General features: G+C 39.4%; 3 protein-coding genes across 7 annotated transcripts; 2 read left to right on the forward strand and 1 right to left on the reverse strand.

The window, feature by feature from the left end:
- The first annotated feature begins 1,403 nt into the window (after window positions 1-1,403).
- Window positions 1,404-6,705, forward strand: LOC122087437 (protein MAEA homolog). Its single transcript, XM_042656576.1, has 7 exons — window positions 1,404-2,021; window positions 2,142-2,336; window positions 3,105-3,227; window positions 4,058-4,243; window positions 5,581-5,714; window positions 6,001-6,187; window positions 6,287-6,705. Exons 1-7 carry the CDS (start codon window positions 1,725-1,727, stop codon window positions 6,386-6,388), a joined length of 1,224 nt encoding a protein of 407 aa, XP_042512510.1. The 5' UTR covers window positions 1,404-1,724; the 3' UTR covers window positions 6,389-6,705.
- A 2,846-nt stretch (window positions 6,706-9,551) lies between these two features.
- On the reverse strand, window positions 9,552-14,046 carry LOC122087270 (serine/arginine-rich splicing factor RS2Z32-like). 3 transcript variants are annotated; one of them, XM_042656343.1, is made up of 8 exons: window positions 13,909-14,046; window positions 13,647-13,722; window positions 12,832-12,952; window positions 11,920-11,959; window positions 11,671-11,766; window positions 10,916-11,112; window positions 10,700-10,792; window positions 9,552-10,203 (listed from the first exon to the last, which is right to left on the reverse strand). In XM_042656343.1, exons 3-8 carry the CDS (start codon window positions 12,942-12,944, stop codon window positions 9,771-9,773), a joined length of 972 nt encoding a protein of 323 aa, XP_042512277.1. In that variant the 5' UTR covers window positions 12,945-12,952; window positions 13,647-13,722; window positions 13,909-14,046; the 3' UTR covers window positions 9,552-9,770. The 3 variants fall into 3 exon arrangements, with proteins under 3 accessions (XP_042512277.1, XP_042512278.1, XP_042512279.1); XM_042656344.1 differs by having other exon boundaries at window positions 13,854-13,977; XM_042656345.1 differs by having other exon boundaries at window positions 13,647-13,709; window positions 13,909-13,947.
- A 243-nt stretch (window positions 14,047-14,289) lies between these two features.
- Window positions 14,290-20,689, forward strand: LOC122087268. 3 transcript variants are annotated; one of them, XM_042656342.1, is made up of 6 exons: window positions 14,290-14,483; window positions 14,587-14,696; window positions 15,366-15,686; window positions 15,784-16,033; window positions 16,121-18,779; window positions 18,867-20,689. In XM_042656342.1, exons 3-6 carry the CDS (start codon window positions 15,663-15,665, stop codon window positions 20,236-20,238), a joined length of 4,305 nt encoding a protein of 1,434 aa, XP_042512276.1. In that variant the 5' UTR covers window positions 14,290-14,483; window positions 14,587-14,696; window positions 15,366-15,662; the 3' UTR covers window positions 20,239-20,689. The 3 variants fall into 3 exon arrangements, with proteins under 3 accessions (XP_042512276.1, XP_042512274.1, XP_042512275.1); XM_042656340.1 differs by having other exon boundaries at window positions 15,784-18,779; XM_042656341.1 differs by lacking the exon at window positions 14,587-14,696 and having other exon boundaries at window positions 15,784-18,779.
- The last annotated feature ends 5,214 nt before the right edge of the window (window positions 20,690-25,903 follow it).

Below are 25,903 nucleotides of genomic sequence, written 5' to 3' on the forward strand. Positions count from 1 at the left end.
ACCTGAGGCTGCAACAAGACTTGGTCTAGATCTCTACGACTTGTTAGTGACCCTTGTGCCTTTGTGATAGCTTATTGCCTCGTGAAATAATGCATCAATCACCACATTGCCCTGCCATGGAGAAGACTCAGATTGGAGTCTCACTATATGAAAGAGTGTGATATCATATAGTGATCCACAGTGATGCAATCAGATTCCATCCCATGCACTCAATATTTTGAAAAAAAACTGAAACAGCCTCAGAAAACTAATCGTTATTTCCTGTTTTAAAATGGAGAAAAGTTCACTTAACCAGCGGCGTAGGCTACATCCACACACTCTTTCTCACTCTCCATTGCATCTTAGATTATAGTAGTTTAAAAGGCGTGGTTGCTAATGTACCCTCTTAGAGTCGGTTAAGGAACCTTTTCCCCTAGTTTTAAACACAAGCACTTTTCTCTCTCTCTCTCTCTCTCTCTCTCTAGTTTTTCACTTTTACTCACCAGGGAAAGTATCTTCTTCTATTATTTTATGTTGTGTACGTGACCTACTTCATTCCTTCCTTTCTTTCTTGCAAGTTTCTTGCAAGTGATAAATCATTTCTTGGATGTCTTACTTAAGCTCCTACTATTTAATAGAGATTTTTTTTTTGCTAACCATGGGTATATAAGCCTTCAGCCTGATTCGTCCCATGGGCCCATGCTGACCCTACAACCGCATGTATCGAGTTATACCAGGGTTGAATAAGAACCATTCAATTTTCACTGAAAGCAGTGAAGAGCACTAAACACCCTCGTCCGAGTGGCCCAAGATGTGCCTAGTGAAAGTCAAATTTAGGATGTCCAAATTTACATGTAAAGATCAATGCATAAATATTGATCGGTTATAGTTGATTATAATAAAATGCCAATTCTCTACTGATGCACCACTATAGATGAACAATTTAATTTTCAAACTTTCTACCAGGACAAAAAAAAAAAAAAAGAATTTCAAACTTTTAAAGAGCACAATATTGTCAAAATCACTCCTTAAGGATGCACCGAACGGACCCTAACTCCGACACTTTCCCCAATCTTCTGATGATCGTCTAAATAATTCGTTAATACAAATATCAAACAGTTGACAGTACAATCCAGATTCCAGAAGGAGATAAGGGGGGCTGAAATTGTCTTGAAATCGTTTGCAATTTCGATCTCGTGTAATTTCGTGAAATACCACCTTCAGGGGTGATACGTGTATTGATACCAATGCAATGGTCCAGATCTGGTACAACTAATAAAATCTTAAATCAGAGTCATTTAAATCAGATCTGGACTATTGCATTGGTATCAATACATGTGTCACCATTCACGAAATTGTACAAGATCGGAATTGCGAACGAATTTTTTGTAGATAAAAGTCATGGAGATGATGGATTTCGGTAGAGTCTAAAATCAGGAGAAGAGACAGAGAGATTGATACCTTGAAAGCCAGGCAAGCAAGTGTTGCATCTTTCTTTAGCCCCACAGCTCTGTTCTGGTTCGATTCCCAGTTGACAAGCAGCCCAAGTGCCTACTTCATCTTAACAATCACCACAGCCACCGGCGCGGACACGATCATAAAATACGATTTTTAATGCGGCACTTGCATCTTCCGTTCCTCTTTGATGTTAATTTGATGTGAACATACTCTGACCCAGATTGTGATTCTTATTCTGATCTCGGTGTTTGCTTTCGAGGTTTTCCTTCTCCTTCGATACTGGGTAAATGGATTCACTGCCCAACGGCGATTCAGCCGCTACAGCAGCGGCAACCGCCACTTCAATTCCTCCACAGTCGAAGCTAACCCATCTGGCGGAGTCACTGAAGCTGGAGCATCAATTGTTGAGGGTGCCCTTCGAACATTTTAAGAAATCCATGAGGGCCAACCACCGGATCATCGAGAAGGAGATGTCCGCCGTTATCTGCTGCGTCGCCGATGCCGCCGACCGTGACATGTCCAAAGAAGAAGCCGTTGACCATCTCACTTCTCTTGTTTCTAGATTACAAGGCCTCAAAAGGAAGGTAACATAGAAGAAGGCACGTCCTCTTTTTTTTTTTTTGATTCAGTAAAAGCTCTGATAAAAATCAATTTTTGGCCATTCCCGTGATCTGTTTGTTAATTTGTTCGTTTTGGTAATTTAGTTGGAAGAGGGTAGTCGGACTGAGAACTTGCAAGCGCAGAGGTGTCGGGCTCGGTTAGATCACTTAGATGTAGCACAGACGGAGAACGTTTCCGAGTGGAACAACACACGCATAAAGCGGATGATCGTGGACTATATGTTGCGTATGTCTTACTACGACACAGCGGTGAAGCTCGCAGAAAGCAGTAATATACAGGTAATCTTTGTTGCCATTCGTATGGTTACTTATTACTTTCTAGTCTTATTACGTTTTGCTTCTTCCATTATTGGATTTCTGTTATATTTATTACATTGCAACACGAAGTTTTTCTTATAAAACTGTTATCTGTAGGCGAATGGAGTAAATATGTGCTTGTAGAGTGTTTTGCAGCAGAAGTATCCATTCAACTGTTGGGGGGGGGGATTCTGGGTGGCTAAAAGAGCAACCTTCGTCTACTGAGAAATGAAACTTTATTGTAATGTATGCATTTTAGATGAGGATGTTTAGATGGATGATTAGCAAGATTAGAAAAGGTAGAATTATAGATAATGCATCTTGAGAAACATATTATAAAGAACAGGTGTGCCAGTGTGATTTTGTGTCAGTTGAGAACTGCAGAAGGACAAAGGTAAGAACCAAAAAAGTTGATGTTGGTTCAGTTGAGGTCCTTGAGGTGGTTAGCAAGAATTTTACATTTTATGCTTTTAGACAAGACAGAGAGAAAAAAATAGAGAGGAATGGCAGAATAGGATTCATGTGGCTGTGGCTAACCTGCTACCATTGAGATAATGCTCTGTCAAATCATGTTGGAAATCACTTAGAAATTTGGATTTGTGGATTCCTTAGAATCTCTGTACAGATGGGTTTTGTCCAGATAAATGCAAGTTTCTAGATACTTTTTTATATTAACAATAAGAACGTTTTAGTTGTGCACCTCTCATGGGCATGTTCATCACAATTTTTATTTATTTTTGGTTGTTGCAGGATCTTGTTGATATTGATGTCTTTCAAGAAGCCAAAAAAGTTATTGATGCTCTTCAGAATAAGGAGGTAGCTCCTGCTCTAGCTTGGTGTGCAGAGAACAGGTCCAGGTTGAAGAAGTCCAAGGTATATAGTGTTGTTTCCTTACTCCCTGACCTCTGCTTTCTTTTTCTACTGAATCTGAAAGTCCAAGATTTATACAGTTATTTCCCTGTTGTCTGGTTCCCTTTAGATTTGGGTAGTCACAGCAACAATGTTTTTGAAAGCAGACTGTACAATTATGCTGGTTTTATTCTTTGGCAGATGGATGAACCTACATTCCAAAACAAGCTTTAGCTACACTCTGCACTGCAATCCTGGCTGGGTTGATGTGGGTTGCTGTGCTTGTTGCTTTACTACAGCTGTTGTTCAACAAATAATAGGATTGTATACAGTTAAAGAAGTTCAAGTGGCATCTAATAGTGCAATTTAAATCCCTTCAAAATTTATGCTGGCAAATGACTTATATTATGTATAGATGTGGATATTCAATTTATAAGAATCTACATTTCAAAGTTGACTGTTCGGCCGTTTTTCAAAGTTTATTTATCATACAACAATGAATCCTTCTGAGTTGTACACTGCAACAAGGAAAAATTCCTTCAGGTTGGAATTTATCAAATGAATAGAAGGTCTGGACACATGTCCATAAATTTGAGTGCAAACTAATCTGCCACTGGGCATATATCAAAGCAGTGTAGAAGCATTGCCTTTCTGCCTGTGAAGGATATATTTTTCATATCAGTTGTTTGTTGACAGATATCTCTGCATATTATAGTCAAACTCAAGTTTAGATTGGAATTGGTAGAATTGATATTCTATGTTCCTTTCATATTTAATTGTGTACAGATTGAAACATGTTTAGGACTTTTTTACTTCAAATACCTCTATAATCCTGGACACTCTTCTGGTGATAGAGCAAGCTTGAATTTCAATTGAGACTGCAAGAGTTCATAGAGATGGTACGAGCTGATAACAACTTGCAAGCCATTACATATGCTCGAAAGTACCTAGCACCATGGGGAGCCACCCATATAAAAGAACTGCAGCGTGTAATGGCAACTTTGGCATTTAAAAGTAATACTGAATGTGCAACATACAAGGTAAACCTTATTACTGTGTTAAATAATGCATTGCTGTTTATGTAGTTGGCTTTGATTGGTCCTGTATTTCCCCTTATTCTTTGGAGATTAGCAATATACGGGGCAGAACAAAAGGAAAAGAAGTGGATGACACCATTTATATGCATATGTGTGTGTGTTTTTGGAGATCATTGTTGGTGTATATGTGTACTTGATGAGCATTGTGGGCCTGTGGCAATGGACAGATGGCAGCTGATGAGATACAGAACCAGCCTTTTTGGTGAAGTCATGCTTTGATATATTTAGGAGGTACTGATGGGAAAAAATTTATCTGTCCTTGGAGTTCAAGAAAGAGCAATTTTACTCTGGAAAGCTTCCTAGGGATAGTGTTCTATCTATTAATTACTTGGAATCAAGGATTTTTGCCTTTACCTAGCGTATGTATTTTTCCTTTGAACTACTGAACCTGTCTTTGATATCATGAATTATTGTCCTTATTTTTGAGGTTCGGGCCCACTGGAGGTAAAGAACCTTGTGTAATGCCTAATGACTTCATTTCTTTACTTCGGAGTTGGTAAATGCAGTATCTAAGCCATAGAGGTCACTGTCCATGGAGACTACCCTGGCAGTAGTCTCATATAGCATTTGGTAGCAAAAGATTCCTCGAAGAGAAACCAGGAGCCAGCCTATATAGGTGTGATTTGAGCTTAACGTGATCTTTTGTGCAGCAGTCAAAACAGTTGAGAGAATAAGATGCTGCTGAAATAAGTGGATTTTGGAAATTGTGCGTTGTGTAAATTTTGACTCCTGGATCGTTCTCTGCAGCTTTTAGGGATTTTAAAAGCGTTGCAGGTCATCTCACTCTTGTGAGGGTGTAACCTGTTGCAGGTCCTGCATTTGCAGGGTCCAAGGAAGGTGGATTGGAGTATGTCCTAACCTTCAGCATTTTTTGCATGAAGTGGCTGCCATTAGATTGGAACATACATCTTCATGGTTCACTGGCATCCTGAGCATTCATCATTGTGCCACTGGCCCCTGGCCATGTTATGCATATTCCACTCCTCCTACCCCCCACATTTAAGAAATAAAAAAAACCAGAAAAATAGAAGATAGATTTTGGGCCTACTTTGCCTGGACATGGTCATCCCTGTCATATTTTGTAGCCTAATCATATCATGCTCAATTATGATTTCATGTGCAGTCTCCTGTGAATTCTACTCCCAGTTCTCTTCCAGGGATGGTACCCCTGCATATTTTCTGCATGTCTGTTTTTTATTTGGATTATAGTGGATATCAGTTAGATCATCTGTTTTACACATTGAGATACTTGGATTATTTGAATTTTTGTGCTTTGAAAGGTTTTATTTGAACCAAAGCAATGGGACTATCTGGTGGAGCAGTTCAAACAGGAGTTCTGCAGGTTATACGGCATGACGCTTGAACCTTTGTTGAATATCTATTTGCAGGCAGGCTTGTCTGCCCTTAAGACTCCGTATCCATATTTGCTAATATTGGTTGTTTCCTGTTGGCCTGAATTCCTTTCTTAGCTGAAGGATTTAGGAGCACCTCACTCTTGTAATTAGCGTATACTTGGCATCCAAGACCATAGTTTGATGGTGAAATGATCTCATATCTCATTTGAAGCATATGGTCCCATTACAACATTTGAGCTGTGACATCAGTACCTTATCTTTTTTATGAGTGTGTTTTTGTTCTGCTTATGTTAGACAGCTCCCTATCATGTCAAAATGCTGCTCTTTTTTCTTGACCTAGTTTAGATTCTGTTACGAAGAAGACTGCACCAAAGAAGATCCGTTGTCGCAGGAGAGCTTCCGTAAACTAGCAATGCCATTGCCGTTCTCTAAGCAACATCATTCAAAACTTGTTTGCTACATCACAAAGGAGCTAATGGATACGGAGAACCCGCCACTAGTATTGCCAAATGGTCATGTTTATAGCACTAAGGTTTGCACCTGTCTGGAAGCAATGGAATTTGTGGGTTATAATGAATGCAATTATGTATTATTTGTTTGTCTTAATTTGCCTTTCGTGTGTGAATGCCAGGCCCTTGAAGCAATGGCTAGGAAGAACAATGGCAAAGTCACGTGTCCTAGGACAGGTTCGGTCTGCAACTATTCTGAACTTGTCAAGGCTTTCATTTCGTAGCTATAGATGCTACAGAAATATTGAGCCAGGTCCATGGTGGCACTTGCAACAGATGACAGATAAGTTATTGCATCTTCGCATATATTACAAATCTGCCTGCCTCTCAAGGGGCAAGCATTTTCTGAGAGGCAGGCACTTTCTTGTTCACTTCATGACTTTGTGCTTGTTCACTGTTCTCAACCCATGTATATTTCATGAGACAAAACTTTTGTATTCCTTCTTCTTCTTCCCTTTTTGGATCAAATGGCAAGCTCCTACTGTGTTATATACTTGTTAACCAATTTCTTCAGAAAATGAAGCATTTTTATCACTAGTAATTGTAACCTAGACTACCCATATTTTAAGAAATGGAAATTCATAAGCTGGACTACAGTGGTGCCAACTAGAATTTGTCAAACTGGATGACAATTGTTAGCGCAGTTGGTTGGTACTCTGATAATAGCCTGTAAATCCCATCTGTGGCACCTCCTGGATCAATGAGATAGATATCTGATTCGAGATTTGCCATGCTTACTACTTTGCCGAGACAGTTGGATACAGTAGCAATATAAATCTGCAGCGTTCATGGCTACTTGGCTATCCTTGGAAGATCTGAGACTCGCATGGGATTGCAGCTGTGATTCCTGATGGTTGATCTAGACTGCAAGCTTGTGGTTGCTGGCAATGACCAAAGCTCAACTTACAAATTGCCATCGCCAGATCAACATCCTAAGACAGATTTATCTTCTTCGAATGAGAATGTCGAGATTGTTTATAATCTGTATAGCGAAAGCCAACTTTAGCTCACAGCTATTTCTGCAGATGCTAATAGGGAGATCTGCCACTTTAATTATGTAATGGGAAAAAGGCTGTACAAACCATAGATTTAAAAATCGAAATCGCCTGGATCGGATTGGTATCATTTGAGATCAATCCCAAGCATTGATTTATTTAGGTAGTAGGATTGGCACCGATACCGATTTAGATCGGTACATATCGGTCACTTTTGCATTTCACTTTTGCATTTGCTTTTGAGAAAATGTACATTTTTTTTGCTTTTGAGAAAATGTACATTTTTTTTACTATTTTACTTGAAAAGATATGGATAATTGATCCATGATACGGATAACTGATCCAGAACTAGGGGTGCAATAGGGTCAGGCTGGGTTGGGTTTCTTAAAACCCCAGTTCATCCCTGAGTCCTCTTAATTGGGCCCAAACCTGCAAAACTTCAACCATGGCTCTACCCTTCAGGGTTCAGCCCAACCTTTACCCACCCTGATTGACCTTGATTTTTCAGGGTCGGGCCGGGATGACCCTGACCCTGATTGACCTTAACCTTGGTTTGTCATCAAGGGATGGGTATACCCTGACCTTGCAAAATATGAAATAACTTAAAAATAAAAAATATTCATAATAATGAGGAGATAAAAAATACAAAGTTATAAATTTCTTGGTAAAAAAAGCAAGAGAGATCAGTGAAAAGATTTATTAGGAGTTTTGAGATGTCAATGACTCAATGTCAAACAATATATAACATTAAGTTAAATTTATGGTTAACATCAAGGTCACAACCAGGGTCAACATCAGGGGCAAAAATCAAGGCCGGGTTCAGGGCGGGCTAGGCGTCGAAAGACATCAACCCTTACCCGCCCTAACCTTGACTCAGGATCAGAAATTTCAGGGCGGGTCGGCCCTCAAGGTCAAAAATTTTGGATCGATACTTGTTCGGGATCAGGGTGGGCCAAGTGCAGGTTCGAGCCGTTAGGGCCAAACTTGCACCCCTATCTAGAACAATTAGGTTGAGCAAATCCCACTGCCACGATCTCCTAACTTCAAGTTGAGTGTATGGAAAGCCACGTGTCTCAGTTCCACAGGCAAACACACCAATCCACCTTATCAGCCATGCCGCAATTGATCCAAATGGTCCAATCTCAGACCATATCAGACAAACTTACCTATTTTCTAATAAGTCATTTTATTACCATCGTACCCAGTGCTTGCCAGTTAAGGATTTGAATTTGAAATCGAAATCGTTTATCGAAATTGAATCAAATCGTTTATATCAAAATCGTAAAACCGTTTAATAAATAGTTTGGTTATGGTTTCAGGTTGATTAGCTAAATAGGTTGAAAACAACCGAGCTGTTTAACCCGTTGGTTTCAAATCGAATTGAAACCATATAAATCAAACCGTTTAAACTGTCAAAACCAATCCGATTAACCCGTTTAAAGATTAAATAAGGTGGTTGCAAATTATCATTAGTATCTCATCTGATTCAAAGATTGAATCCTATAAGATTACAAATAATTCTAGAGGTCACTTGCTCATTGTTTGGAATACCGATTAAATTAATCTAATGCACTAAGTAGAATGTATATTAAAAAAAATGCAATTTTTTCTTATACCATGGCATATTAAAAAACACATTATTTGGGGGGTGGGGAAGAAGAAAATCTCTACTACAAACATTATTTACTGACTTGTTAGATGCGCTTGAGACTATTTTCTCTTGCTTAGTTGTTTGATTGTTTTAACAAAACATAATGGTTTGCATCACACATTCTAAAGATTGAATCGTTTATCCCCAAAAGAAAATTTTAATAAACATGCGAATAAATTAACAAACCAATTGCTAACCGTTAAAAAACCGTCTGGAATAAACCGAAATCGTTTAAAACAGTCAAACCAAAACCGTTTAAAACCTATGAAAACCAAAACCGTTTCAGAAAGTGCAACTATTTAATAAATGGTTCGATTTTAGTTTCAACCAAAATATATATAAACCAAACCAAACCAAACCATTTAAACCGATTAACACCCTTGCCAATACTTGATCAATCTGATAAACCCTACCTGTGTCTGCATATCATAGCCCATAGGTACCTGCCCCCGTTAGTAGACATTGGTGGGACGGAATTATGAAAACCCAATCCGAAACTTACCGCTTAACATATAACCTGCAACACCATACCTATATTAAAGCGAATAAGCTCTCAGTCAAAAATGGTCAGGGTCGAGACAATTTTGGGATTGAATCCTTACATTCAGAGGAACATTGCTCATCTGGAGACAAAATGACTTTGCCCAGGTGATTGAACCTGTTGACAAAAACCGATTCTCAGCTCATACTGAAGTATGAGCTATTAAGCAATAAGTTTGGACCAACATGAAAATAGGCATCTACAACCAAAATCCTGCTCCTATCATCAATGGATTCACCAATGTATCCAATTTAAACCTCTTCCACACCCAAATTTCCATGGTTCTGTAAACCAAGGTTTATTCCCAGATTGTTCATTACCCAAGTCAAATGTCTAATTTACTACTAATACCAACAATAGTCATATCAAGTACAGAATAGAGTTAAATATAGTTCATTAAGAGTTCATAACTTAGAACCCTAGTTATGAGCACTTGAAGGAGATTCACTGCCCCGGGGGGAACCACGGTTGTCATCCTCATCTTCTACAGGGCTCCTGTCATCCCTAGGACTAGGGCTAGGGCTAGGGCTCCTTCCATTCGTTTGAGGGCTTTGGTACCTCCTGCCTTCAGGGCTCTCCCCTCTCCCAGGGCTTGTGGGGCTTCTGCTCTGGGCCCTAGGGCTCCCACTGTAGTCTGAACCATCATGCTGAGTAGCCTCCTTGTTCTCTCTCAGTGGAGGACTGCCTCTCTCTGGAGGACTGTTCCCATCTGGTGTAAGGCTGCGCTTCCTTCCTCTGGATAGTGGAGGTGAACTCTTCTTCAACTTGGGACTCCTGCTGTAACGTGGGCTCTTCAATCTCTTCTCGTCATGCTCAATACTTCGCTCTCTCCTTGGAGGGGATCTGGATCGGCTGGAAAATCAACATTAAGTCAGCATACGTTAACCGTTTCTGAAACCCATTAGCAGCTCTCCCCCCCCCCTGCCACACAAAAAAAATACATAATATTTTCTTCCTTTTTTTTTTCTTGGGTTGAAAGTTAATTTTCCCTTCACATTCACCCCTACGTGGGATGCCAAAAGATTCCAGTGACACACTCAACACCCCAGTTAACAAAAGGAAAAGTCTTCCACCACCCCCTCCTCCCCCCAACACAAAAAATGGAAAATATAAAATACTTGCAAGTGAAACAATATCCCATTCCTAATGATCTGAAATTAATATTAGCTAAATAATATGTCAACCACCGACTTCCCACACTTAACCCGATGCTCGTCCACTGGAAAAACAAAATGTACTGAATTATCAACCTAAACCAATCTAATCCACTGCCACACCTACATTCTACATGCCTACTACAAGATCACATTATACAGATTCCTTCATATAATACAGAGAGGTAACAAACCTGTAACTGCGGCTTCGGCTGTAACTCCGGCTTTTTCTGGTGCGGTGAGGAGATGGAGATCTTGATGGTGAACGAGAATAGCTACTCCCACGTCTGAAAAAAGAGCATCATCATGCCATGAGTCAAACAACCGTAGATGTCTATTTCCCGACAGCACCATGCCTAGACAACAAACATAAATTAATAGCTCAATGAAGTTCAAGAGAGTGGCAATACTTCAGTTCCTTGGGACTATTCTGGCAGTTTCTTTCTATATGACCTCTTTCTCCGCATCGGTAACACTTGTTCTTCCAATCTCCAGCTTTGCAATCTCGAGCCCAGTGACCATCAAGGCCACAGTTGAAGCAGCGACCAGACCCAGGAGGAGGACCTCTTCCCAGATACTCCCGGGAACCACCTGGTCCACGTGGTCCCTACAATCCGGGCAAGGGGAATCATCAGTAACATAGACCAAGATAAAACAAGCAAATATGCATCATGGGTGAAGGAATACGTAAGACTAAAAAGTTATGACTATGAATTACAGGTAACGGTTTCTAATTGTAGAATACCCAACACAAGCACCTCAACATCAAGAAAATAAATATGAAAGCAATCACAATAAAATAAAAAACGGTAACCAATCAGGCTACCCCGTTGAATGTTGAAAGGCACAGGACCTAGAACACCCCCTCCAAAAAAAAAAAAGTAAACAAAGAACAAATTATTCAGATACAGGGTAGCTCCCACAATAACATTATTGAAGATGTGATTACCAAAAATGTTACAAGAGTTGAGGAATAGGAAATCAAACGCATGCCCCAAAATAAAACACTCAAACCTGGCTCTTCTAAAAAACAAAATTCCAAAAGAGAACTTTCTATGTTGGGTAGAAAATAATCGGAAGACAGATCAAAGAATCATAAAACCAAGTGAATAAGAATAACTGCACAAAAATTCAGAAGGAAAGTTAATGAGTTCAGAAAACTTACTCCCTTGGCAAACTCAACAAGGATACGACTCCCACAAAATTCCCTTCCATTTAAACTATATCTTGCATCATCAGCATCACGAGCATCACTAAATTCCTGTGACCAAAGGTAAAGGAAACAGGGGGAAATTGACAAAGAAAAGAAGCTCCTATATGCTTAATATGAAACAGAAGGCCAAAACAAATTATCACACTCTAGGAGAGGAAAAATGAAAAGGGGATGGAATACAGAAAGTGAAAGAATACATACAACAAAGGCGAAGTCGTGCTTCAAATCCACATCCCGTACTCTGCGGAAACGGTTGCCAGAAACAGTAAGGCCATCATGACTTAAGTACCGAAGGGTCTGATACTTCGCCCCTCACAGATGAACTAAACACCACTTTGAGATTGTTGCCATTTCCATAAAAACACGCAATAACATTACAGAAAGAATCGCCAAAGTCTCCTATACACTGCAACAATAGCCACCAATTCCACCAAGGGCACCTCTCACCACAGGCCTCCAGGTTAGGCAAAAGCCCAGAAACCTTCAACAAGATCATTCAAGTTAAAACACACGACACGTGGGGGTTTCAACGTTCTCACACAGATAACATATTATACTGAACGTAAATCCAAGCACAAATGAGGCTTGGCAAAGATCTGAATGTCACCTAAATGCCTAATAGGTACCCACCACACGAACTAATCGATGGCTAATCAGGAATTGGCACTAAGAATTATGAACACATATCAACAAGTTCACAAGAAACAATCATATGTGCCCAAAAACAACTGCATGCTGCAGTATGGAAGGAATGGGAGAGGCATAACAGAGGCTGTATCATCTCACCCACTGTTGAAGGATTAACAGATGGAAGTCCAAGATCTAAATGAGCTTCTAAAAGGCCTAATCCTTGCTCTAAAGCGTATGAAATTCAAAACTAGTATCAATACGATGGGTGAAAATATACAAATACTATATTGTGAGTCATGACAGGCTACTTTTGATGATTAGCAGAGTCAACAAAGCAAAAAAAAAAAACTTTATGAAGAAATTTTGGCCTCTGAACTGAATTTTAAAAGGGGGATACATTTCTTGCAAACAGGATCAAATCCATCCAAAATTCAAATTAACATGTAAATATCCCTTCTTCAATATGACTAGTCCCTCTAGTACCTTCCATATCTGCTGAAGAGGTCTTCCAGGTCACGTGAGCGCGCCCTTGAAGACAAGCGACCAACATAGAGACGTGTGCTGCCATGGCGATCACGATCATCATACCGAGGCATCTTCCAAACTGCATCAATTAAGATTCCAAATTAGTGATGGACATAACGACCTTTGAAGTAATAATGCCAACCCATATGGTTAATGATTCTAGCACCTCCACCCCAACCTTAGAAAATAAATAAAGTTAAAAAATGGATACATAAAAGATCATCTATCAAAATTTAAGAAAAAAACACTATAACATATATTCCTGGATATTTGATACACCTAATTGCAGAATGTTCACAAAATGAAGAGAGTTATTTCAACACATTGTTGGGGATAATGGGTCGACCTAGGCATTTGAATAGCAAGCTTTTAACCATAGTGCATATTGTTGGACAGAAGAAAATTAAAAAGTAAAACAGTTTTGGTATCAGGCTAATTCAACCTCAAAGACCTAATACTGAAGCATCAAGGCGCCAAATTTCAAAAATTAAATCCATGGGCAAGTCGATTCGTTTGATCATACAATTTTATAAAACATATGCGATTTCTATATAGACCAGGTAAATATGCAATTACATTATTTTTTTTTCTTAACCAACTTTGCATCGATTCTTCCGCAATTTAGATGGACTCAGCATGTAAGATGTAAGAAATGTTAGACAGGTAGTTTATAAGGATCTAATCAACCACAAGAAAATTATCCATTACTAATTTACATATATCTGAATAGCGAAACCATGCAAGCTTAAAAAAATGTGGGTGTCAAAGCTTACATAATCAAGCAGATCGCAGGGAAAAAAGTATATCCACTTGCAAGCCCAAGATGGTATCACCAGCTTCACAAAAACACTACGATGTGGGAAAAAAAAAATGAAGAAAATAAACGAATTCATCGTCAGATCCAACATTTGAAGCACAAAAAAGTATACGATTGAGAACGAAACCGGAAATCAGAACTTGCTTGATTTCGACGACGATACCTCCGGTGTATCAGATTGAGAGAGGGACACCAAAAAAGCTAACAGGAATGCATACCTCTGCGGGTTAAAAACGCCGAAACCGGATAAACCCTAATTTTCTTGAAAAAGAAGAAGGGCTGGCTCGTGAATTACATCCTTAATTTATATAACATTTTGAGGGATTTGGACAGTCTGGATTCGTTTCTCGTGAATCAACGGCTTTAATATTTTCTTAAGGGAAAAGAATCCCACGCCGACAGTGTGGGATCCATTCCTATAATCCTATCCTGACCATGTGGGGTCATGCTGACTCATGCATCGACTGTTTCCCCTCTCTGGTCACGTGGACGTGGGTCCTCTATTGGATGAAAAAAAATCCATTGAACCAATAGTTTGGAATCGGACCAGCATTTGGCAAACAATGACCCGAATCAACCGATCCAGAAAACTGGAAAAAACAACGAATGTCGACGTCAGGAACCGAGTGGAGAAAACGCGACGAGAATATCTGAAGTTGCGGAAACCCTACGCAAACAGAGCGAGGCAAGAGATATTTATTCTTTTCACGTCGACCCTTCCCTTTCCATGTCTGTGTTCAGACGTTTCTTGGAAGCCAGGCGTTCTCTGGTTCCTTCATCGTCAACTACGTAGGTAAATGGAACTGTCTTCTTCTTCTATTCCTTCCTTTCGTCACTTACTTTGTTTTTTTTTTTTCTTTATTTGATCCGTATTTCCGTTTAATTGACCATCCAAGAATCTTCGCGGCAATTATTTTGGTGTATTTCACGTGAATCTGGTCGTCTGTTTTCGGAAATTGCACCTGATTTCTGGTTTCTTTGTCTTGCCGGATGGTATTTCAACGAGGTAATTTTCTCAAAGCAAGGTATCTTGTATTGCTACTTAGAACACAGTTTCAATATTTTCAGGGATTGTGTTGGAAGAATCGGTATTGATTCTTTCGTAATTTTTTCAAGTTACTCGTCGACAATGCAATCCGTGAAAATTCGGCCAAACTGGTGGGTCGCTTTATAGGAATCAACTTTTATGGGTTAATTGGGATGTTTAATCATTAAATTAGGTAATAGTTTACTGCTCTACTTAGGGTCTAACCGTGTGGTTGGTAGGGAAGTTGCTATTAAAACATCGGTTTTGAGCTTGATCGAGGTAAAGGCGGTGTATGTTCACAAAAATGGGCAGATGTTGAGCTCTTATCATGCTTAATGTTCCTTCCTCCTCTCCCTTTTTTAGCTGTGATGTTAGAATGCTAGAAACAGTGTCGGTTCATGTTTTTATGGAAGTGTGCGTGTCTGTGTTGTGTTAGTAAAAGCACTTTTGAGAGTTGTAATTGTAATGTGTGGCTCCCCCCCCCCCCCCCAATATTCCCTTGACCTGTCCATGAAATTCTTAAGATCTATAATTTGGATGATAACTTACTATACACCTTTTGGTGTCCTTTTGAAAGATGCATTATGTTTTGCATTATAATCACGCGAAACAGCATACCTAATACGTTTCTCTCTCTTTTCTCTGCAGGGTTTGCCAGATTCATTTGTTTTGCACTTCAGTGACCTTGAGGGTCTGTTTCTCGTGCAAAACATTTAATTCCAATCTATCTTTTAATAATGATTGGAAATCACTGAGATATTACGTGATACTGTATTATGTTGAATAACTGAAAGTTTCTGTGGCAACATATGTAATTGATCTGATCTGTTGGAGCGATTTTGAAGCATCAACAAAGAAAGAGCGGATTTCTCTTGCGGTTTTTTCAAAGTCGTATTATTTCATACTTGGGTTTTATTTTATCTAGTCTTAGAGAAGCTTGAAGACATGCCAGTTTCAGGATATGAAGAGGTGTTTATTTCCTTCCTCAAATACTGCTAAATAGCATTAGGCCACTCTACATAAATCTATTTTATCAAATATTGATTATTCAATTTTCTATTGGCAGCCTGGGTCTAGACCCCTTGGTCGGTATTCTAGTGATTCTGTTGCAGGTGTGCCTATCAAGAAAAGAAGGTTCCCATTTGTTCTGCCTCAGTCACCTCCATCTCAGACAGAGTCACCACAGGCAGTGGAACCTGATCTATCAGAAAAAGAACAGTCCAACTTAAAGGCAGCATCATCTCCAAATGCAGGTGATGCAAGGGAGGTTTCTGGGATTTCTGGTACCACCTGGAGTTATTCCCTGGAAGAAAAGGGTAATACTTCTGCTGATTTAAATGTTAACTTAGTCCAAAGTAATGTTAATCCTCTTGGATCTGGTCTTACGGAACCAACCCATGCAGTCTCCTGTGGTTCTGGTGCTGAAAAGGGCGACAAACAGGAAGTTGCAGTTGCTAATAAGTCTGTCTCCGCAAATATTCCAGGAAATATTGAGCTACAGTTGGCACAGAATGCTGCTACCACACTGGGAATGGTGGTAGAAGCAAGTGGGAAGGATAAACTTGCGATGGATGATGATTCTAATCTTTTGAAATCTCCAGGTAACACCAAATTATTATTAGTGCCCATGGAACCCATGGTTGCAGTTACGGAAAGTCAAAATAACCAAGGGAGTTGTGGAAAGCAGGAACTGATTAATCCCTGTTCTTGGAATTTGGCTTCAGCTGAGGCTGAGACTGAGACTGATGTAAAGAACAAAAGTAATGTTGCTAAGTCAACAATTATTGGTACTCTTTCATGTGCTAACAGGTCCAATTGGGATTTGAATACTATGATGGACACATGGGAAGGCTTTATGAATGATGTGGCTACTTCTTACAAATTAGGTGGTGTTGACGGGTTGGGTGGAGCTGCATCACATGATTCTAAGCCTGTGATGTCTTCAGCTGGGATGGCCTTTAGGGAATCAGAAAGCACCCGTGTTACTACAAGGAAATACATCCCGGATAGAGAAAAGTCCACACTCCACAGCTTTTCCAACCTTCATAATCAACAACCTATGTCTGATGATCTCCTTAATCTGTGCCTTAGTCCATCGAGTCTCCAGTCAAGTTTCACTCGTGAACAATCCTGTATGCAAAGGAAAGTAGATTCCAAGGGAGTAGAAACTAACTTGAGATTATCTGAATCACTTGTATCGCCATTCATCAAATCCAATTTGATGGGTTGCAGCACTGTAAAATCTGAGCCATTTGATGAGGTTAATAGGCAGGACTTTAAGGTTGCAAGTGCTAGCTCTGTGAAATTACCGAATATTCAAATTATAAAATCTGAACCATTAGAGAATTACAGCCAAGAATCCCTCAAATTATTGAATTTAAGCAATATGAGATTGCAAGACCATGAGTTTGTAAGTTCTGAGCCAGTTTATGGAAGTAGTCAAGAAATCCTTAAGGCAGTGCAAGAAATACCAAGGCAATTAGAGCAGGCAACATGTACTGCCACTGTACCTTTAAGTGGGGATAGATTACACAGTTTGGAAATTCCTACCTGTAGCATGGAAACACAGTGTACAGGAGGAATGTCACATCCTGTGGAGTCTCATACTTCTTTGGTGGGTTTTCCAACTGGTGTGGATGTCTCCAGGCAGTCAGATTTTCCTTCTTATATGAAGGAAACACATGTTAAAGAGGAAGATGTGACACCAGAAGCGTGTGAAAATCTTGGTGGGGTCAATACAGGTGTGGCATCTGAATCTGTTGTAGGTTTTCCTACTGGTGTGGATGTCTCCAGGCAGTCAGATTTTCCTTCTTGTATGAAGGAAACACATGTTAAAGAGGAAGATGTGACACCAGAAGCGTGTGAAAATCTTGGTGGGGTCAATACAGGTGTGGCATCTGAATCTGTTGTAGGTTTTCCTACTGGTGTGGATGTCTCCAGGCAGTCAGATTTTCCTTCTTGTATGAAGGAAACACATGTTAAAGAGGAAGATGTGACACCAGAAGCGTGTGAAAATCTTGGTGGGGTCAATACAGGTGTGGCATCTGAATCTGTTGTTCCTAATTCTAAGGAGGCAAACACTGGAGTTGTCATGGGAGCTGCTTCAGAAACAAAAGGTTCAGCTGGTGTTGATCTCAATTCATCCAGATTAAGATTGACTCATGAGCAGCTTCAGTGTGGTGAGGAAGCTGAGAGTGATGAGGAAAAGATCAACTTTTCTGCTGATATGTTGGAGGATGATCCTTATGATACCGACTATGAGTCGGATGGTAATCATTCTCCGGGTGTTATGGATGTGGAAGATAAACAAGCGGAAGATGATGATTATGAAGATGGTGAGGTTCGAGAACCATTGGTGCATAAAGGTGATGTGTGTGATGAAAGAGAAAAAGAGCACATTGATTATGGAGAATCTGAAAATATGGATTCTGGCATTTGTAATGATAATGTCACTACATCAATTGGCGATGGCAGAGGTGCTAAAGTAGAAGAACCTGTTGAGTCAGAAAATGCTTTTTGTGATGGAGTATATGATAGTAGTTTGCTTGATAAAAGAAATGATCAAGACATGGATAAAGTTGCAACTTCACAAGAACCATTGGGAGTCGAAGCGCCACCTGCAGTATCTGCTAAAAAGGGGACAATTAGAGCTGCTAGAAGAAAATCACCAAACCGCTTAGGAAAGGAAGATTGTTCAAAGGGTCATGAGGCAGTTTTAACATCTGATCACGCACCGAGTGCAGGCCAAGGGACTGCCTCAGGTGATATTCAAATTGATGCATTTAGCCAACAGGAGCATGTCATGGTAGCTGAGCCAGGTGAAATGAATCATTTGGTTTTGCCCAAGGTAGAACCATCTAAGGATGGTGCTGAAGCAACTAAAGATGCCGACAATAGAGGAGGCACCAAAAACCGAGTTATAAATTTGGTTCAAGCTTCTAATGGGTCATCATCAAGTAAAGTAATAGCCATTCCTGGCAAGTCACTGCCATTAAGAACTGAAAAGGAAAGATATAGTGATGTAGTACTCAGGGGAGATAAAATACCTAGTCGAGGGAATAGGTGATTATTCTTGTTTGTTTCTAACAATTTCTTCAGCTTCTTGGTTAGGTGCATTGGACTTTAACTATTCTTGCTTAATTGTTTCAGAGATGAAGGCTACATGGATGGATCTCGCAAATTTGAAAGAGAGAGAAATCAAGATCAGGAAGTTAGAAACTATGGATCTCATTTTATGCGTCGCAGAGGAAGGGTTGAGAACCGGTTAAACACTGTACATGGTGATTGGGATTCTGATCGTAGCTTTGGTTCAGAACACTACAATGGTCCAACTGGTTTTCGATTACCTAGATCTAAAAATGCAGCTGTGGTTGCTGCTGCTAAGCTTGAGTGCAGTGGCTTCATTGTTGCTCCCGATGGTACTGTTGTAGGTCCAGGCCGAGGAGGGAGGAAACCCTTGAATGATGAATTGCCAGGTTTCCGTCATCCATTATCTAGGAGACCATCACCAGGGGGAAGAGGAGGTCCTGGTACACATGTGGTTCGCAGACTACCTAGAGATGTGAGCCCTGATAGATGCACTGGCGCAGGGGGTCATGATTTGGATGGTTCGAGGCGTGAAGAGAATTTTATGAGGGGTATGCCAGATGACATCTTGGATCCTGTCTTTTCACGTTCCCAACCTCAATATGAGCAACTTGATCCTTTTCTGATGGGAGAAAGAAGCTTTTCTCCTATTCAGAGGAGAGGTCCTCCTCATGTGCCTCAAATACGGTCAAAATCACCTCCAAGATCCCGATCTCCTGGTCCATGGTCATCTCCTAGACGATCTCCTGATGGGTTTGGTGGACACCTAGCCATGACTCGCCATAGATCTCCACTGGTATATAGGATGGATAGGATAAGATCTCCTCATCAACATCCTGGGAATTTTGCTGATGATATGGTGGGTAGAAGGCATGGTTCCCCCCTGTACATGCCTCGACCTGATGAGATGAGGGAGATAGGTTCTTCTAGAGAGCATGATTATCCAAGGCCATTCATATCGAATAGAAGCCCATCTGGCAGGGTTTTGCCAAGAAACAACAGAAGGTTTGATATGATTGATCCCCGAGAAAGAACAGAGACTGAAGAATACTTTGGTGGGCCAATGCAATCTAGCCGATTTCATGAACTAGGTAGTGAAGGAAGTGTTGATGAGAGAAGGAAGTGCAATGAGAGACATGGACCTGTTCGTTCTTTTAGGCCTCCCTATAATGGCACTGATGTTGAGAACATCCGTTTTCATTTTGAGGATGGTCCTAGGCCTTATCGGTTCTGTCCAGAAGCTGAAACTGATTTTCATGAAAGAGGTGGCTTAAGGGAAAGGGAATTCGGCAGTCGACTTAAATCCCGTGCGGGTAATGCACATAGAAAAATGAGTGTTATTGGAGAACAAGAAGAAAATTATAGGCGTGGTGGAGAGGGTTGGAACAACGGTGGTTTTGATGATGTTGCTCGGGCGAAAAGAAGAAGATTCTGATAGTGTTTATTTTGGCTTTTTATGGTCATTATATGGTCTGCTAGTAGCGTCTTATATCTATAGCCTACAAATCTGTCTTTGCTTGAGTAAATTATTTTGGTGGCATTTAGAAATTAGAAGCAAATCGCTAAATTTTGTGTGCAGTTGACTGAAGTGCTCAAAATTATGTCATTTGCATCCCTGCTGATCAACCTATAAAGAAATACAGTTTGACCTCAGTTGAACTATAGTACTTGCATTATCGCTGCTACTCCCAACATAGTATGCAGCTTATGGTCTGATTGGATCTGTACATACTGTGGAACCGCTTAGGTTTTGTGTTGCTATATATTCTTGTAAAACACATTACTTTTATATGTCATGAACTATGTCAGCTCATCCTATATTCAAAGGACTTCATTGGGGTTTTATCAGTTTATGCAGATCCTTGGCTGGTGCCACTCTTCCTACCTCCCATCTGTTTTATGTGGGTTTTTGATACTTGGTGGTCAGGACAATGTATGCTTCAGAGAGTGGGTATAAATATCGACTCATGAAGGTCCTGTTGAACGTATTGGTTATTCAGAGAACAATTATAAATAATGACTCATAAAGATCCTGTTAATAGTATCAGTTGTTTTTGGTATATTTTCATAGATTTCTCCATCTCTAGTTCCTATGTAGTTGGTAAAGACTGACCATCTGTGCCACAGAAGACCTCATGGATCTGTGGTTCATGTTGATAATGATCAGGTTGGTTGATACTTTTATCTTGACATTGGACCCTTCTGGTCAAACTTTTATCTGCTTTGCATTGCCTTGAATTTGTAATGATCCAAACGGGTTATACAGCAGATAGGTAACTTGGAATGCTTGATGTGGTAACCTCTTGAGATGCTCTGTAGCCTGATTGCATTGAGATGATGCTAGCAGCGTGATGTTAAAGAGGAATTGTGGTGCAGCAGAAGATCTCTGTGGTCTGGTTGTAGTGAGCACCCGAGTTGAATCCGTTGAACTGTAAGCTAAGAGGACGTACTGTAGTGGTAATTTACAGCTTAGAAATGCTTATTTGGTTATACTGCAGATGGTATTCTCCCAACAGGCTTTCTGGTTTGATCGAATGTGAAGATGGTGGTGTCTTGATGTTTTTTGTAACGTGGAGACTCCATGACATCTTTTAAAGCAGTGGGAATGTTAGGTTTAATTTGCTGAAACCATATTTAAGAGGTTAAACCTTAATTGAACTAACGTAAAAGCTGTTAGTTCATAGCTTCTGGAACTGGGAAAGGTGGAATCATGGAAAGGCTCCAAGACAGATAACTGAAAACGAATCGTTGAGGTGTTCTTGGCAGTTGGGATCATTCCTTCTGATGTGGGGTGTTGGATGTTTTCCTGTGCCCCTTTTTTTTCTTGCCAGTGCCAGAATGGGAAATCACCTTTGTTCCTTTAGTGATCATTTCTATTGTGGGGGGTTGAAATCAAAACTTTTGTAATTTGTAGGAGAATGTGAATCCTTTTAAAAAATCAAAACTTCCTACTTGGAGGTTGAAAGGATGCGATGGTATGTTTACTTTCACTGTTCCATTTGTTATATTTTGACAAGGAGTTATAGGGATTGTCATCATGATACAAGTGCTTTGTGACATGACATGCTGTTGAATCAGTGGTTGGAGATATGCATCCTCAGTGAGGGTGGGTGTGTGCCTGTGTGGTTACAGCTGAGGCTTAGGATTTGGAGGCCAATAAATCCCAAGTGTTATTGTGGTAAGCTGAGCAGAATACTGATCTTATGGTTGCATTGCAGGGTGTCGATTACTTCAAGGACAGACAGAAAAATATTAAATCCTCCAAACACTCCTCTTAATTGAAGCTAATTCCAAGACACATTAAATGCTTTGAAGTGCCCATCCCCACTGGTGTGGCAGCTGATAATGTGAGGCCTTGGTAGCAGAGTTGAATGATACTGGTGTGCCCCAAAAATGTATGCTTGTTTGGCATAGCAGAAAAAGATCTGGGATCTGGGTTTTTAGTGAGTTTGACAAGTTTAATACTACTCGACCCGAAACTGATTAGATCTGAACACAGATTGTAAGAGCCTGAAGAAGTGTAAAGGCTCCAGCAGAGAAATATGCTGAACGTTTTGGGCTTTCGATGAACTTGAAATTTTCTCATTACAAATTATAAGAAACAATTGATCGATGGAGTGGGAAAAAGCTTCTCTACTTAGAGAGAAGCTTGGGAGCTCTGTCAGTGGACTATGCCCATTTGGTGATGTGCACTTTTGGGTAGGTACTTGATGAAAGACAACTTCTCTGTTCTGTTAGGAAGAACTCTGCATAACACAGCCGTCTTTATGACTTTTGAGATTAATACAGGAATTTTTACCTCTTTGGGTGCAGGTTTTGAAGGCAAAGTATTTTTACAACCCTGGCTTTCTACTTGTAAAAACATGATCATTCATCGTTTTGGAATCAGAATCAGGGGTTTCGAACATAATCGGCCTGAATCAGTCATGTAGAATTGGCAGGATTTGGGATTGGTCATGGCTGATTTTGATCCGATTCGATCGAACTGATTCTGTCCAGACAAGTTGCCCGATGAAGGAAAATCTATTATTCATTGGATGTTGGTGGGTTATGAATTTTCATCAACCATAGATTGGAATTTAGCAACACTCATACATTGCATGGACAGGGTCTAGGCCAGGGACTCTGCTAACTTATTGGATTCTATAGAATTTTATTATTTTATTATTTTTTATTTTTTATTTTTTTTTAGTGCACTGGCTGCGAAGCCTTGTTGCTCCTACCCTAAGGGGCATATGGGCATGAATAGGTGTGGGGGTGTCATTTTTGTCTTTTGTGTTTTTCGGCTGCAACTACTAGGTTAGAAAGAAGATTAAGAAAAAATGAAGCGCTCTCTTTGTTTTCTAACCTGTTGTTTTTAAAATTACGAATTTTGGAAAATCTTTGCGCTTTCTTCAATATACTTGAACTTAGGGGAACTCAATATACTTGAACTTAGGGGCTGTTTGATTTTGTTTATGCTATTTCTATTTCTAAAAACAACAGAAACGAAACAGTAGAAGCGGTTTAATCTGTTTGTGTGTTAAGAAATGATTTTTTGAATTGTAAGAATGTGTTTGATTTTCTATTTCCTTAAATGTTTTCAACGGTATAGTTGGGTTTAAGAGACGAATGAAGGCACGATGTTCTAAGTACGCAACTCACGAGTGAATGCATGACGTTGGAGTTGCAGGTATGCTTCGTGAAGATGAGATTCAGAAAGATGAAGACAATCTGAAATTGTGAGTTTCGCACAATTAGGTTGGAATCGTCACATCTGGATAACAAGAAGTTTCAACAATGGGTTGGGTTGGGGTAGGTCGAGTGAAGTATCTGGTTTTTCATAAATTTTGTGCATTTTACTTGTTTCTAGAAACAGAAAAACAATGTTGACTTGTTTCTCCATTCCTATTTGTAGACATAGAAATATGCATAAATTTTATTTATGTTTTCAAAAACAAGTGAAATGAAACAAAAAAAATCAAACGTCATGTGGGGTGTTTTCAGTTTTTCAGTTTTTGAACATATAAAAGAGGAAAAACATGTTTTATATCCAAAATCAAATGGGCCCTTAATCTTCACCCATGGGACACTTGTGAAATACAATAAAAGGGAAAAATAACTCTCTAGCACTCCCATGTAGGCCCTCTTTGGTATCATTTTTCTTTTTTATTTTTACCTCAAAAATAGTTTTTGAGTGCGTATGGTATTATTTATGAAGCCTATTTCTATTTAAAATTTTTGAAAAAACACATAAATCAAAAAGAACTTGGAAGCCATTTATGGGTTTTCACTAAAAACCATTTACAGTTGTTTTTGCGTTGAACATTAATGAGCACGTGTTTATACCTCCCAAAATTTAGGGTAAAAATGTCATTTCATTCTATTTTAAAAAAAGCAAATAGAAACTCATCTCTGCTCCATCCCTACCCTCAACCGTCGGAACACTTGTTCTCCTCCTTGCAAATCCATCACTTCAGGCAATGGAAGTTATTGTCGACGATTGTCTAATAGCAATCGATCCCCACTTCCATTCTTTTCTTCTCCTTTCATTAATAGATTGCAACCTTTTTTTTTTTTTTTTTTTTTTTTGTAAGAATATTTTATACATGTATTCAGATTTGCAAGTGGAAGATAAGAGGATTGACTAGCTACCCACCAGCCGTGACCAACCACATGTAGCAGCCATGGGTGTTGGGCGTTGAGGGCTGGCTGCAACTGGCTACAATAAGGCCCTTGGGGCTATTTTGCGGTTTCATATATGAGTAGATCTAAAATCATTTGTTAGAGAGAGAGAGAGAGATGAGAAGGGTCAATAAGAAGGGGGAGGAGAAGGGAGAGGGAGGATGAGAGGGAAATAAGTTGCAGCAAATTACAAAAGAGAAAGTGGAGATTGGAGAGAGAGAATTATGAGGAAGATGGATGAAGCGAACATCTCTTCACTCATCTATTCAAAAATCCATTTTACACATATGGATCCCAAATTTTGTTTAGTAATTACTAAACCATTTTTGTTTTGATAAAAAAATGGTTTTCATTAATGCTTTTTGTTAAATAAACAAACATAAAGAATAGTCAAAATCGAGATTGAATCAGTAAAACCAATCAAATCGAATTGAAAATAGATTAGACCAGTTCAATCAAAGATTTATTGGACCAATTTTGATTTGGGATATGGCAACCTTAATATAAAATGGAACCACATTATAAATGGAATGAATCCAAAATCAAACCGAAATTAGCTCAAAACCCTGGTCAAAACAACACCGGTAAGAAACAAAAAACAATCTAAAATTCATTTAAAAATAAAAAAATGAATAAAAACAAAATTTGCATAGTTTTATATATAGTTTGTATGGAAAATCAAACCCAAATCACATGAAAAATCAAAACAACTGAAATTGCAATTAAACCGAAGTCAAAATTTCCTTTGGTTTCGGTTCCACCATTTCCACACCTAAATCAATTCAATCCGGACTGAAACTAGCTCGAACCGACCCATTGACACCCCTACTCCCATGTGTCCATCTCTTTCCTTCCCATATGAAAATACATCTCTGCCGCCTTGTTGCTTTGGATTGAGATCCTCTGCAACCTTTTATATGCATGCATGGGATTGTGTGTTAATTACATGCGATTATTATTTTTTATTTTTAATGATTATTTGTACTTAGATATTGGATCACGTGCATATGAGAAATTGGAGTGAAGGAATGATATCCGATTTGGATTGGGGTAAATCCCATGTTCAATTCCATATATATTTGGTAGATATTTTTTGGTGAAACCCTATACAATATGAGCCCAAGAAAAAAAAAAGAAAAGAAATTGGAGGAATCAACCAATTTATTTAGTCAATTTTTAGAATCCCATCCGATATTGAACTGATACGATTCGATCCAGATCAATACGGATGTCTACCGATACCTTCAAACTTGCCAAGTCACAAGTCACAGCTTAAAAAACGCGACATTGGTGACAGAAACGGCTAGTGCCGATTTCAAATCGATTCGGATCAGAATCGGTCTGTAAAGCCCTAAAACTGACAGATTCGAAGAATATTCCAATGTTTATGGCGGTTTTAAGTAAAAATCGATCGTATTCACTATCAGAAATCGGGA

Source organism: Macadamia integrifolia, chromosome 8, assembly GCF_013358625.1.
Source record: "Macadamia integrifolia cultivar HAES 741 chromosome 8, SCU_Mint_v3, whole genome shotgun sequence".
NCBI lineage: Eukaryota > Viridiplantae > Streptophyta > Magnoliopsida > Proteales > Proteaceae > Macadamia > Macadamia integrifolia.

What these genes read in the sequence shown, in the direction of transcription:
- LOC122087268 (XM_042656340.1), top strand. Translation starts at nt 15,663, where the DNA reads ATGCCAGTTTCAGGATATGAAGAG. An exon ending in CAGTTTCAGGATATGAAGAG is followed by an intron (nt 15,687 to 15,783) that starts GTGTTTATTTCC and finishes TTCTATTGGCAG; the next exon opens with CCTGGGTCTAGACCCCTTGG. An exon ending in ATACCTAGTCGAGGGAATAG is followed by an intron (nt 18,780 to 18,866) that starts GTGATTATTCTT and finishes TAATTGTTTCAG; the next exon opens with AGATGAAGGCTACATGGATG.
- LOC122087437 (XM_042656576.1), top strand. Translation starts at nt 1,725, where the DNA reads ATGGATTCACTGCCCAACGGCGATTCAGCCGCTACAGCAGCGGCAACC. An exon ending in TACAAGGCCTCAAAAGGAAG is followed by an intron (nt 2,022 to 2,141) that starts GTAACATAGAAG and finishes TTGGTAATTTAG; the next exon opens with TTGGAAGAGGGTAGTCGGAC. An exon ending in CAGAAAGCAGTAATATACAG is followed by an intron (nt 2,337 to 3,104) that starts GTAATCTTTGTT and finishes TGGTTGTTGCAG; the next exon opens with GATCTTGTTGATATTGATGT.
- LOC122087270 (XM_042656343.1), bottom strand. Translation starts at nt 12,944, where the DNA reads ATGCCTCGGTATGATGATCGTGATCGCCATGGCAGCACACGTCTCTAT. An exon ending in TTGTTGAGTTTGCCAAGGGA is followed by an intron (nt 11,113 to 11,670) that starts GTAAGTTTTCTG and finishes CCCGGATTGTAG; the next exon opens with GGACCACGTGGACCAGGTGG. An exon ending in AGCCGAAGCCGCAGTTACAG is followed by an intron (nt 10,204 to 10,699) that starts GTTTGTTACCTC and finishes TTGATTTTCCAG; the next exon opens with CCGATCCAGATCCCCTCCAA.